This window comes from Medicago sativa, chromosome 1, assembly GCF_051527215.1.
Source record: "Medicago sativa cultivar Bolivia chromosome 1, Bolivia_mono, whole genome shotgun sequence".
Lineage (NCBI taxonomy): Eukaryota > Viridiplantae > Streptophyta > Magnoliopsida > Fabales > Fabaceae > Medicago > Medicago sativa.
The window spans coordinates 89,084,455-89,096,780 of record NC_140749.1 but is presented as its reverse complement, the minus strand read 5'-3'; the positions used below and the strand labels follow the sequence as shown (position 1 = coordinate 89,096,780).

At 34.4% G+C, this 12,326-nt stretch overlaps 3 protein-coding genes across 9 annotated transcripts; 2 read left to right on the top strand and 1 right to left on the bottom strand.

Moving 5' to 3' along the window:
* Window positions 1-1,304: 1,304 nt before the first annotated feature.
* Window positions 1,305-3,843, top strand: LOC146958860 (uncharacterized). Of its 7 annotated transcripts, XR_015024742.1 has the most exons (5): window positions 1,305-1,488; window positions 1,589-1,707; window positions 2,041-2,114; window positions 3,044-3,061; window positions 3,621-3,843. XR_015024742.1 is itself a non-coding variant. In XM_085740374.1 (4 exons), the coding sequence occupies exons 1-3, from the start codon at window positions 1,328-1,330 to the stop codon at window positions 3,058-3,060; spliced, it is 297 nt and encodes a 98-aa protein (XP_085596500.1). In that variant the 5' UTR covers window positions 1,305-1,327; the 3' UTR covers window position 3,061; window positions 3,621-3,843. The 7 variants fall into 7 exon arrangements, 4 of the variants coding, with proteins under 4 accessions (XP_085596500.1, XP_085596498.1, XP_085596501.1 ...); XR_015024741.1 differs by lacking the exon at window positions 3,044-3,061; XR_015024740.1 differs by lacking the exon at window positions 3,044-3,061 and having other exon boundaries at window positions 1,589-1,749; window positions 3,621-3,636.
* Window positions 3,844-5,977: 2,134 nt separating this feature from the next.
* LOC146958859 (zinc finger protein 7-like) lies at window positions 5,978-7,675 on the top strand. Its single transcript, XM_085740370.1, has one exon. It carries the CDS (start codon window positions 6,777-6,779, stop codon window positions 7,359-7,361), a length of 585 nt encoding a protein of 194 aa, XP_085596496.1. The 5' UTR covers window positions 5,978-6,776; the 3' UTR covers window positions 7,362-7,675.
* A 590-nt stretch (window positions 7,676-8,265) lies between these two features.
* On the bottom strand, window positions 8,266-11,653 carry LOC146958858 (TIP41-like family protein). The gene is made up of 8 exons (XM_085740369.1): window positions 11,464-11,653; window positions 11,169-11,354; window positions 10,867-10,957; window positions 10,589-10,699; window positions 10,185-10,244; window positions 10,039-10,080; window positions 9,720-9,848; window positions 8,266-8,785 (listed from the first exon to the last, which is right to left on the bottom strand). Exons 1-8 carry the CDS (start codon window positions 11,604-11,606, stop codon window positions 8,681-8,683), a joined length of 867 nt encoding a protein of 288 aa, XP_085596495.1. The 5' UTR covers window positions 11,607-11,653; the 3' UTR covers window positions 8,266-8,680.
* Window positions 11,654-12,326: the final 673 nt, after the last annotated feature.

Here is a 12,326-nt window from a genome sequence, read left to right as displayed (position 1 = left end):
ATAAAATCATGACTGATATCATGGTAGCTATGCGTAAAGTGCAGCTAATATCCTAAATAGCGGCGACTTAACAACTGATGCAGTTTTTTTGTGCAAGATAAATTCAGAAAGCATTGGATTTTTCATTTTTGTCTACCTTATAATTCATGTCATTGTATAAAAAAAAAACATTTGTGAAACCAGGTTAGCTATGCGTAAAGTGAAGCTATTATCTTAAAAAGCGGCGACTCTAAAACCATTGCAGTTTTTAGGCTATTTGTAACTTAGTATGTGCATGAATATGCAGTTGATAACTCAATTCATCGCAAGAACGTTGCTCCAAAATCTCATCTAACTAGGATTTCCCCAGTTGCTCATGGAAAATTTGTTATAACAAGTCGTATAGGCCATCCTACATTGGATTAGTATGCAACCCCATATGCTAACGAGAATCCATATAGACGTATGTGCAACGATGAAATGAAGGAACCTTATGTTTGTGAATCAGTTTAGGGTATGGTTGGACGCATTTTGTCGATTCTTGCTAATTTATTATTATATGTATGTTGATTGTTTTTGTCTAAAATGTGTTATTTGTGGCTGTACACTTCAAATGTTGTTTACAGAGAAATTTTCCGCAATGTACCAACATGAACTCAATTTTAATTGTATTTTATTAGTCACATTGTATTGGTACTAAAACACCTTTTTTATTTATTTATTTGAATGATGTATTTGTCGTCAATATGACCCGTGCGGCAGCACGGGTGCAAGGTCTAGTTGACCCTAAACCACCCCTCTTTAGTGGATGAAGGAGAAGAAATTAGGGTTTCAGCCGACGGCTCACAAAAGAGAGATATACAAACTAATTTTAATTTTATTTTAGAGAATAATTTTAATTTTTGTAACGATAGAAAGTAGAGACCGACTATTGTATTGGTTCCTAGTAGTTATTAAAGATGTTACGACTAAATCAACAATTTCACATCGTTTAAAGACTACCGAATATATTTATCTAAAACTTTTCTTTACATAATATAATATTTATTTTAGAATTATGTTTATATAGTTCAGAGATTAAATTTTCCCTAAAAATAAATATTTCAGAGATTAAATAAAAAATTTGATAATCTCAAAAAGAAATGCAACTAGAAAATTTATTTATGAGAAACTTTCTTCGAATAAAAAAAAGAAGAAAAAAATAAAGTTAAGGAATAGTTCATACGACGTCGTTCGATGAGAATTCGAGGCAAAACCAATCTAGTTCCACTCTCGATTAAAAATCTGAAACAAAACCCTCACAAAACCCTAAAAACTCTTTCTTTGTGATTCTCCTATACACATAACAATGGCGTTGCGATCTGGATCTCTATCTCGCTCCTTCATCTCCACGGCCAGGTCTTCCCTTCGTCCGGCGGCTCCTTCTTCCCTTCCTCGCCTCCGTCCTCCGCCACTCGCCACCCCTCGCACTCAGCCCCGCCTCTTTTCCATGCCTGCTACCTCTTCCAGGTCCAAACCCTAATTCCCAATTCAAGCTCAACGACAATGAAATTGATTATTAATTTGATTGATATTGTTGATTCTGAATGTGTTTTTTTTGTTGGTGCAGGAATTTGGGGCAATTGGGTTGCGTACAATCACTTTTGCCACTGCATAGCACGATGGCTGTAGCGTGTCTCACGTCTCACCTTGCCGTCAGCGCACGAGCTTGTAGCGAGCTGTCCAATGGTACCTTCCGTCGTTCTTGTCAAGATCGCTAATATTCTCTTTGTGAGTCTTGTCTGTTCTATGGGATACCGAAAATGTTTTAATCATGTTGAAAAACCATAATGATTTTCAGACCCCTTCACAAAAATGTGTGTTTTTTTAAAAAAATATTTCTGTTTTTGTGTGTTAGTTTACAAATACTATAGAGTCTAGAAATCCTTAGATTGTAGGTACAATTAGATATTAAAAATTAGTTAGTTCTGTTTTGCTTCATGTGAAGAGATGGATTGGGTAGAGCTTTATGAGTCTGTCTAGCTTTGGTTGATGATTAAGTATTAAGATTTTAATTTATAGGGAATGGAAAAGATGGGTGATGCGCAAGGACATCGATCATCCAATGGGGGAGAGACGAATGCTGCTTTCTATTTGTAGGTTCCCTTTTATTCCTTTGTCAAAATTATGAATTCAATAACATTTTCAATTAAATGTGCGTGTGAGTGAGTGACCGGTTGATGATTGTTAGAGATGATCTGGAGGACCAGTTAGATTTTTCCTTAGAAATTCATCCTTGACCGTGCAGGGCGCTCTCAAATTGGTCCTTGAGATTATGAAAATTTAAAAAAAGTTCTCTAACTCTGTCAAAATTTACTCATACTAGTCCTTCTTAAGAGTATGTTAAGGACTAAATTGATAGTAAGTTGTTAAAATATATGGATCTAATTAACAGTAAGTGTTTAAATATCGGGACCAACCTGACAGTTTAATAGAGTAAGGGGCTTTTTGAAATATTCATAATCTCATGTATCTATTTGAGAGCGCCTACAAAGTCGAGGGTTAATTTGGTATTTTCCAAACATCAAAACCGAATGTTCATTTTTCATTACTTTTTTACAAAATGCTTTGCAATCAATTTTGTTTCCCTTGGGCATTTCCATTGTATGTGGTATTTTATTGTTAGTGTTGAAGATATTTTCTGAGTAAGCGGTTATTGATATAGTCCTCAGTCCTAAATGAATCAAAACCTAAGATTGTATCCCTAATGATTTTGGCATTGCTAGGTTTTTCATTTTCTTTAACTGTATTTAACCCATGTTATCAAGTTTCTACACCTTTCTTGAAACGCTATTGTCAATATATTTTTTTTTTGTGCATTTTTCAACTAGAAGTATAGAGGCTTCCCTCAAAATGTCATGTAGACGGGAAACTCTTGGCACTTTTCATTTTATTCCATGCATAAATTCGTTCACTTTCGCAAAAATAAAATCCCTGCAAGTGTCGTCCTTGAAATGGCTGTTTTTCCAGCCCTTTCATCAGTTATTCTAATACTACTAATTAGTAAACTCCATTCCTTTCACAGGTGATCCTGATTCCTGAGGTGATGTTCTAAATTCCCATTGTTATTATGGTTAAACATAAAATCAAATGAGAATGACCTCTTTGACCCAACTACAAATTCTTTATTTTGAAAAATGAGATTTTTGTGGTAATGAAGTTGTTTTCTTGTTGAAATACTTTGTACCAAGACAATTTGAAATCTTCAGGAAGTTTGTCATGGCAATCAAATTTTACAGTCTGTATTTTTAGTGTGAAGGATAATTACAACTTCTTATTCATTTTAATTTTCAGTTTTCTATAAGTATTTTTGTCATAAATAAAAAAAAAATTTATATCAGGACTGCTTACTATACTTAAGGTCTTTGTTTGAAGTGGCTGGTGTGTTATGACAACTCCTTTTTGGAAATTTCTGTTTTTTTTTTTTTTTTTTTTTTTTTTATGGTTTCAAATTTCAATGTAGCAATTGCAATGCATGCTTGTGAGTCGTGAGGGTACTATTTATGAAAGTGGGATGATCTGATGACAGGTTTAGTAGTATTGTGTAAAATCTTAATGCCGTGTAATACTAAGTATTTTTATGATTTGCTTTGCTGTTGCAGTTACTTGAGCAAGCTGTTGGATTTTCATGGCTGCTCTTAAGAATATAGAGTGCCAATAATTACGGGGAGTATTATCTGGGAAGTAATGGTTGTAAGAATCTTTGATGAGACTCTTATCTGTTATGTTTTTTGACTCCGGACCAAAGAACCTGTTTTTTATATTCAAACTGTGACATTGTTCGAGATTTGTTATTAATTCTTATTGTATCTGGTTTTTGGTTAATCGTTGTACGTTCATCGTGTTTCTTTCAGTATCTGGGGAGATGATATTATTGTTGTTAGTCATGAGTTGGGATCCAAATGGTACCCTCCATTTCTCAAAGCCTATTCCATCCATACAAAAAAAAAAAAAAAAAAACTCTTTATTTTAAGTAAGGGATGCATGTTACAGGGAGTCATGATTGCAACTGAAAATCTCACACACCAGCACATATTTTAACAATTCAATAATATTTTTTTGGATGTTATGTATCTTATCTCAAGATTGAATTAACGTCTGGATATGTATAATATCATCAAAATTCAAGAAAAAAAATGGAATTGAAAACAAGGAGCAGTTTATACTACCTCCATAATGTAAGTTAAGTGGCGTTAAATTTTATTTTATTTTTTTTATCTTAGACGTATAGCACGTGAGATTAAGATTGGTGATACTTAGCCGATTTTCCTAGAGGTCACGTGATTGAATGGTTGCTCTTCAACCTTGGTGAACTAAGTTTGATACTGGTATCACTAACATATAAGAGGAGCAAATAAAAAAGACTGGTATTACATTGCCTTTTCGTAAGGTAGCATGGTTATAGTATCCATCCGTGTAGACTTCTCTGGTTTCTCTTTCAATCCTTGCCGAGATAAAAACAACTTGGCTAGGTCCCTATGAGCTTAGCTCACTTGGTAAGGGATAATGCATAATTTATGCAGGGGCCGGGGTTCGAACCCCGGACACCCCACTTATTCACCTTTAAAGTGAATTTCTCTAGCTGCTAGCTACTTAACCAAAAAAAAAAAACAACTTGGCTAGGGATAAAAATACGATGCTGAATTTTTAGTTCTATCGAGTGGAAATCAAATATAAGAAAGAGTGGAAATCAAATATAAGAAAGTGAAGCAATAAAATAAACTGAAGAGAAATAGTTATCCAGAAAATAAGGTACATTTTAAGGCAAATATTAATGGAGTTCAACTTTGCTTAATGGAATATGTTAAGAAACTCAATATAAAAATATATTTTTTTAAAGTTGTGCATTCAATTTTTTAAATGTCAAAATATTAGTATGTTTTTTAATGTAAAATTGTTATTTTTGAGTTGCTTGACATTTGCTTTTAAGATATAAGTTAACAAGACTCATAAAATAATTAGAGATACGATAAAAAATTGAAGCAATGATTTATTTTAGAATTAAAAATAAGTAGTAGATAAATATTAGCTGCAAGTGAACTATCAGTTTATCGTTAAAATAATTAGTGACTCATTAAATAATTAACCAGAATTGTGTGTAATCTACTCAACGTAGGACATAAATTTTTCAATTCACACACAAACACTCACAGGGTTCCAACAGTGACACTGTTCAATTTGTTGCGGTGTTCAATTTTGTGTCATCATCGAAGCTATGACATGTCGGTTCCTTGAATTCGGTGTTGTACAATGCATAACCAAAATAGTTTCTATGTCTAGTTTACATTTCACAAAGTTGTGCTCTAATTGGTTTGTGCCTTGTGAGGTGTCCTTTTCCTTTGTCTGTTTCAGAGAAAGGAAATGCGAAGAGAACAACCTTTACATAACATGGGAATTGTGGAATTTTCTTCCGCTAACGAGGGGAAAATAGTACAACTGTACAAGTGGCTTCATCCAAGACCACCGGGTGAGAATACCTTAGCTTACATAAGATTCATATTGTGCCAAACTTTTTTCCAAATAGAGAAAGATAAGATTATTTTACAAGTTTATTTAACTTTAAAAAAGTAGGTATTTTAGACCTATTAAGCCGGTTTATTTGAAATATGAATAAACTTGTTTATTATTTATAAGTTTTTGTAAGCATAGAGAATGCTAACATGTGTTCTAAGAACACATGTTAATAAAACTTAATACATTAATATTATCTTAAAAGTCGTGGATTCAATATTTCAAAAATATAAAAAGTATTAACATAAAATTATTTTTTTTGAAATCTTTAACATGTAGTTAAAAAGGTCAAACTCAAAAATAAACTTATGACAAATTTCATAAGCATAATTCGACCCAACCTATTTTCACCGCTAAAATGGATAAACTAATAGCATTTGGGATTGGTGCATTTTTTCCACTGTACGTTTAAATAAATTGCCAACTACAAGTTTGAAGAGGAACACCGATCTGCTCCAACAATAAAAGACCCAGCATATGCTCTGGCTCGACAGTGTAAACTATTCTAAAATAGCAACAAACCATGTTATCTATCTCCTTTCCAACTTTTCATCGACATTATTGGATACAATCAGGGTACCGTTCTTCCCCACCAAACATCATATCAAAAAGCATTGAAAAGCCAATCTAGCCTAACCCTACTTTATGTGTACATATATGCCAAAGCTCACAAGTCAGATCCTACTTTCACTATCAAGTGGAGCATAAAAGGTTAAAAATAAACTAATTAATTCAGATTCCAATAACCAAAGTGGATAAACATGAAGACTCCATCATATCTATCCTACTCAAAAAGTATAGCAGGTATAGATTTGTGAAATGAGGTAAGAAACATGTATTGGCAGGCAGTTCAAATAAGTTGTGATTCGATTTTGACAGTGGATGAAAAGATTTAGTATTGTCAACTACATATTTTGATGGTTATTCCAAAGTTAGCCAAGAAAGGTTAGGACTTTGTAAGGAGAAAAGAGGGAAAAGGGCAAAAGATTATAGTGGGGAATCATAAGCTTGAAAGGGGGCTAACAGTGAAGATGACCTAAGCATTGTTCCCTACAGAACCAAGCATCACTAGGTGGGGTTACTAACTGGGATGACATAAAATAAACATCCTATCCAACTTCCACTACACTCTGATACACTTAGTTTTTTCTTCTTTTGAAATAACCTTAAAAAGGATTCCAGTTAAGTCTTTTCTTATCTACTCAACTTCCCTGGACATTAGAATTACTCATCTGAGTTTAGGAAAAATGATGATCGAGGGAGATCAAACAAGTCTTACAACAGCAGCCAAGGAACAACCAGGTGAAGTGATTGACAGAGATAAGAACAGTGATGATGGAAGCGAAGATGACGGTCCCAAAGAGTGGTTAAATCTGAGCTTAGGAGGCACTTCACTCTCAACAGCTGGAGACCCTGATTCACAATCAAGACCAACCAAAGTTTTTTCATGCAACTTTTGCATGAGGAAGTTCTTTAGTTCACAAGCATTAGGAGGTCATCAGAACGCTCACAAAAGGGAACGAGGTGCAGCAAGAAGATATCAGTCTCAGAGTCAGAGGACGATGGCACTAATGGGCTTGTCCATGAACAATCCAATGCTTCGATCACTTGGTGTCCAAGCCCATTCACTAGTGCACAAGCCATGCAGAAGTGGAACTATGGTGACGCCGAGCTTTCAAGAAGCATATGCAGCAGGGCTCGGAATGGCATGTACAACTTTCATGTCTGAGGATCATACTAATCAGGTGTGGCCAGGCAGCTTCCGTATGGCTCCACAACAGCCCCGGCCACCACAGGAGACACTAAAGCTTGATTTAGACCTCAGACTCTGAAGGAAAAAAAACTCCTCCCCTTGGAGTTTTATCTTACTTTTCGGCCTTAAGAGCTTTTTCATTGAGCTAAGCAAGAAAAATACTCCCATCAAAAGAAATATAAGCAGGAAACTTACCTGGAAGAGTCAAATAACTCGGTAGAAGCAAATGGTACTGTATATTCATGATAGGAAATTTAGAGATTTATTATAATTTCCACCGTCTGTACATGAGTACATGTTAAGCACTATAAAAACCAAATTATAACACCCTAGTTGTCCTTTGTCATTCCTTGATGCTTCAAGTAATTCCTGATGTGCAGTGTTCACTTTTCATGTTACATTGTTACTGACATAGGGATGGGGTTTTTCTTCCTAACCTAAAAGTTTACTTTCAAACAACATCTTAGCTAACGTAATGTTGAAAATTTTGCTTGAAAGGACTACTGCAAACACTTTACTGTTTGGGTTCACAACAATCAATAATTCCTATAATCAGCCGATCTAATCCATTGGATAGAGATCAGATTTGACAAATCGTAAATTCAATAAATTTATATATATCTGTGTTAAATCTCTTTCCCACCAAGTGAATATTGTGTTTCAAGAAGGGATGATTCCAAGTTGCAATACAGGTAAAACTTCAAATCTAAAAGCAGCAAACTAAGATTGATCTCAATTGAAATTGATAATCAGGATTAGATGTTTCAGTATTGTGAGCAGATGCTTAAACGCCCGTCTGCAGACAGGTTTTTGGTTTTTTAATTTGCTTCAGTGCTCCAAAGTCAGTACGTGGTTTGTATTCAAAATTTAAAGGGCTTTCTCTATAATCATGGCTATGTTGACGGTGAAAGTTAAGTGAGCTACCAATGTCAAATATGTGGACACAAATATTATGTAAGCATTTAAAGAGTATGAGACGTTCATGATATGGTAAACATACACTATGCTTTGTTATCCAATAACAATATAATTGGGTGACAAGTGATATCTGCCAGAGGCATTTCAGTTGATTAAAAAGCATTTTTCCTGAACAAAATACACTAATGATACAGGAAAATGAGCCAAACTATTGGATGCTAAGTTTTTCAGTAACCAAAACAAACCACCCTCAAATGGTTAGCATGCGAGTGTCTGCTCTGTTACATGCATTTTCTTCTCATTAAGTTCATGCCCCCACCCTTTGTGAAAGTACAAAACAAATTTTGCATGCATCCCTACTTGAGCTTATCTCATAAGAACCAAGTGATAATTTCAACAGTCTTGCTATAAGTTAGAATAAAATATAAACAAGATAACAATTGATCAGAAACCCTGAAGGGCATTTACAGCCTTATAACTTCAAGAGGAAATTACAAGCTTTTGAGTAGTACGCTTGACAACGGGGAGCTTCTGGCTGATGATGCTTGGATCATTATACGCTGCAGAATCAAAAGGGTGGCCGTTCTGCATCAATCATCAGATGGTCAAGCACCATGAGAAAGACGTTTGACATTACATTGTAACTATAGTTGTAAATAATACCTCTGCTAAAGCAGTACAAAGTGAAATTAAAACAGTAAAAAAATTAAAATGAAAACATAGTGAGGAAACACTAATATAATATGAGTCTATCATAAGGTCACAACCACCTGTAGTTTCCATGAGGCTTGAACATAACACTTTTGAGTTAACAGATTGCAAAGGAAATAATGAGCAATAATTTAGAGATCTCAAGGGAAACAAAACTTCCTTGAAACGAGTATGAGTGTATTCAACATTAAATTTCAATGGGTTGAGATCATGGCATACTTCCAATTAAATTAATGGTAGATACACCCTTATGATATGAGCATAAACTAAATAATTTGGGAATTAAACTGATGTCGCTTTTGTCAATTCTTCCTAATCAAAGACTTGTTCTCAATAAACTTATAATTATCATTTAATTTAATATAATACATTTTCAGATTTAGTTCGGAAAATTTAGTTAGATTAGTGGGCATTAAGCATCCCCACATATTTTTCTGTCGGTGCAAAGTATGTTACCTTTGACTTAGTAGATAAAAAGGAGTGATACCTTTCATAATCAACTATCTGCTTAGATCATTCTCATGGGTTACTTCGCTAAAAAGTTTTCGGTTATAAAAAAATTAGTTGTTCAACAAATCCTTCTCTATACCAACTATTCAAGTAATCAATCACTATGCTAAGGAGATTTTGACAACCAAAAGCCAGATTTTCAAAACAATTCCTATGATAGACTAGCTCAGCGTAAAGCACGGTAGAAAAGGATGCACCCACTTTCTTTCTCCCTTTACACGTCCCAATAGTTGACAATGAAACTATCAGTCAGAGTTCATGTGAAGAACATAGCATGTGATACATAGCACAAACTTACCGCAGCCAGAGCTTGAAATGTAGATTCTCTCCAGCAACTCTCCCGAAGTACAACAGGATTTGTGCTTCCAGCAAATATACAATGCATACGAGTTTCTCTCAGTCGAATCAACACACCGTCAACTCTAAGCTGTATTAGTATCAGAGCAACCAGAAGAAAAAAAAATGCAAGTTTAGGCAAAGTGGTGTAAAGCAGGTAAATGTGCTGACACTGACATTAATATCCAAGTCTGTCGGAAGCAATCCACATTGCGTAGCTTCACTTAAAAAACTTAATGACGAAATTTACTATTTTAGTATATGAAGAGGAAGTAACTCACCCAGAATTGCAAGAGAAGAAACCAAGAGCTTGGCATGACTCTCTATAAAACCAAAAAGTTACATCATCAGCACTTGGAAATCATAGTAATTTGCATAAACAAAAAATGAACAATCTATCAACAGAAGAAACCAGATCAGTATTTACCACTTTTACAGTAAGAAGTGACACTCCATTATCAGCGAGTTCATCCTCATATAGCACCACCTGTTCACGATGAGAATTCATTCTAATGAAATGTAAATACCATCAAGGAAGAAAATATAAATAATATACTGCATGTCAGATACCTCAGCTAAGTAAACACGAATACATCTATTCTGATTCTGGAACATTATTAATGTGTGTGTGTGTGTGTGTGTGCGCACGTAGCATGTTTCACACTTTCACTAGTAAGGATTTGCATGGTCAACTAGTAAAAATGGAGCACAACTATAACGAACTGATGGGGACTTGAGCACATATTTCATGAACACGAGAAGATTTGTTGACAAAAACAGCCCTGACACAAGGGGCTTGCTAAATAATCATTTAAGGTACTCACTACCTACCTCATCATAGAAAAGTATAGGCTCCTTGGATGCCAATGCAACTAAATCAATTTCTTCCTTGCAGTCTTCCCAATGGAGATTTCCGGTTTCCTCAGAAATCTTTGTCCCATTCTACCATAAAAAATTAAATACCATAAATAACAGCATAGTACAAATATTATTGATCAAAACATGTAGCGTTCATTAATGCACTACAAACAACTGCATGCAGCAAAACCTCTTACTACAAAAAACATTATCAGGGTAATGACTCAAATAAATGAAAAAGGAATGTATACCAGTTCTTTTTCAATCTCAATAGCACCGCTTCCACAATAAGGCGTTGTAAATGTATAGTCGTAATCTAATATCACTTCCTCAAAGGGCTTGCTGCACATTTTTTCCAAGATAACATAAGGCTAACAGCAAGGTCATTTATATCAATTTCAATTGTCGAGATATTTATCACAGTTGATTACCAAATTTAACATTTAATTTTCATAGTAAATAAAAAAATTCCTAAAAAAGTAACACTAATTTGAGCTAAACATTCTAAAACATAAAAATTACAATTTTGCATCAAAATACTCCAAATTCATACCTTCTAAACTTCCATTTCGCCGCAGCAGGAACTTCAACAGGTGGCAAAGCTTCTTGTTTCCAACCACATAAAGCATCAAATGCTTTAAAGTGAATTTTAGTGCCACTATTCAAATGTTTTAGAATTAAAGTGTTTTCCCCAAAAACCATTTCTGGTAAATGAGATGTCTCAAGTTTCTTTTCCCACCTGCATAACCATCAATGACAACAATTTCACGATAATGTTGAATTAAATCTATAAATTGTTTCGATTCGAAAAATTGAGATGAATGTGTGCGATGTTTGGAATTGATTACTCTTGAACGGTCGAGGAGTTGAGAATGGAGTTAGTACGAGACTCGATCAACCAACCATGGATGCGAATGCCTCTCCGGCCACCGTCGTCGAAGACTTCAGCGCCGGCGGCTTTCAAGTCGTTCTCGTCGACTTCCAATTCCATCGTTTGCTTCTTTCTCCTTTGCGTTTCGTTTCCAGATTTTTATTTTTGCTCCCAAAAAGAAAAAAAATTAAACATGAATGAATAATGAATGGGTTTGTACTCGGGTCGGATGGTTTAATCCGCCCCACTGTTGATTTTTTTTGACAAAATCCGCCCCACTGTTGATACCATTTGGATCTTGTATATTTTCGTGATTTTGTATAATTGGTCTTTCTATTTAAAAATCTGACTTTATTGGCCCCTCTACAAATTGACCCGCACAAAAATTGTAAAAGACTAAAATGGATCTTCATTCTTTTGATATTATGGATACCTTCTTGAGTCTCGATTATGTTTATGTTCTCTTGTAAAAAAAATCATGTCATCCAAATTTAAGTAAAATCGTGTTTCAAATGATAAAGGAAAAAAAAAACACACACACACACACACACACACACACATATATATATATATATATATATATCGTGTTTGTTACATTTTTTTAATATTTAAATTTATTCTTATCTATTTGTTATATGTGTTATTTGTCTTCGTGGGCATAGCTCAGTTGGTATGGACAATGCATAATATATGTAAGGTTCGGGGTTCGTTCCCTAGACACCACCAAAAAACAAAATTGAATTGAAAATTGAGGGCATTTTTAGAAAGAAAAAGTTAGCCCAAAAAAACTGAAATGGGTATTTTCTTTATATAGAGTATAAATTTTAGTATATAAATGTC

What these genes read in the sequence shown, in the direction of transcription:
- LOC146958859 (XM_085740370.1), top strand. Translation starts at nt 6,777, where the DNA reads ATGATGATCGAGGGAGATCAAACAAGTCTTACAACAGCAGCCAAGGAA.
- LOC146958858 (XM_085740369.1), bottom strand. Translation starts at nt 11,606, where the DNA reads ATGGAATTGGAAGTCGACGAGAACGACTTGAAAGCCGCCGGCGCTGAA. An exon ending in CTATACTTTTCTATGATGAG is followed by an intron (nt 10,245 to 10,588) that starts GTAGGTAGTGAG and finishes CATCGTGAACAG; the next exon opens with GTGGTGCTATATGAGGATGA. An exon ending in TTCTTCTCTTGCAATTCTGG is followed by an intron (nt 9,849 to 10,038) that starts GTGAGTTACTTC and finishes ATACTAATACAG; the next exon opens with CTTAGAGTTGACGGTGTGTT.
- LOC146958860 (XM_085740371.1), top strand. Translation starts at nt 1,328, where the DNA reads ATGGCGTTGCGATCTGGATCTCTATCTCGCTCCTTCATCTCCACGGCC. An exon ending in ATGCCTGCTACCTCTTCCAG is followed by an intron (nt 1,489 to 1,588) that starts GTCCAAACCCTA and finishes TTGTTGGTGCAG; the next exon opens with GAATTTGGGGCAATTGGGTT.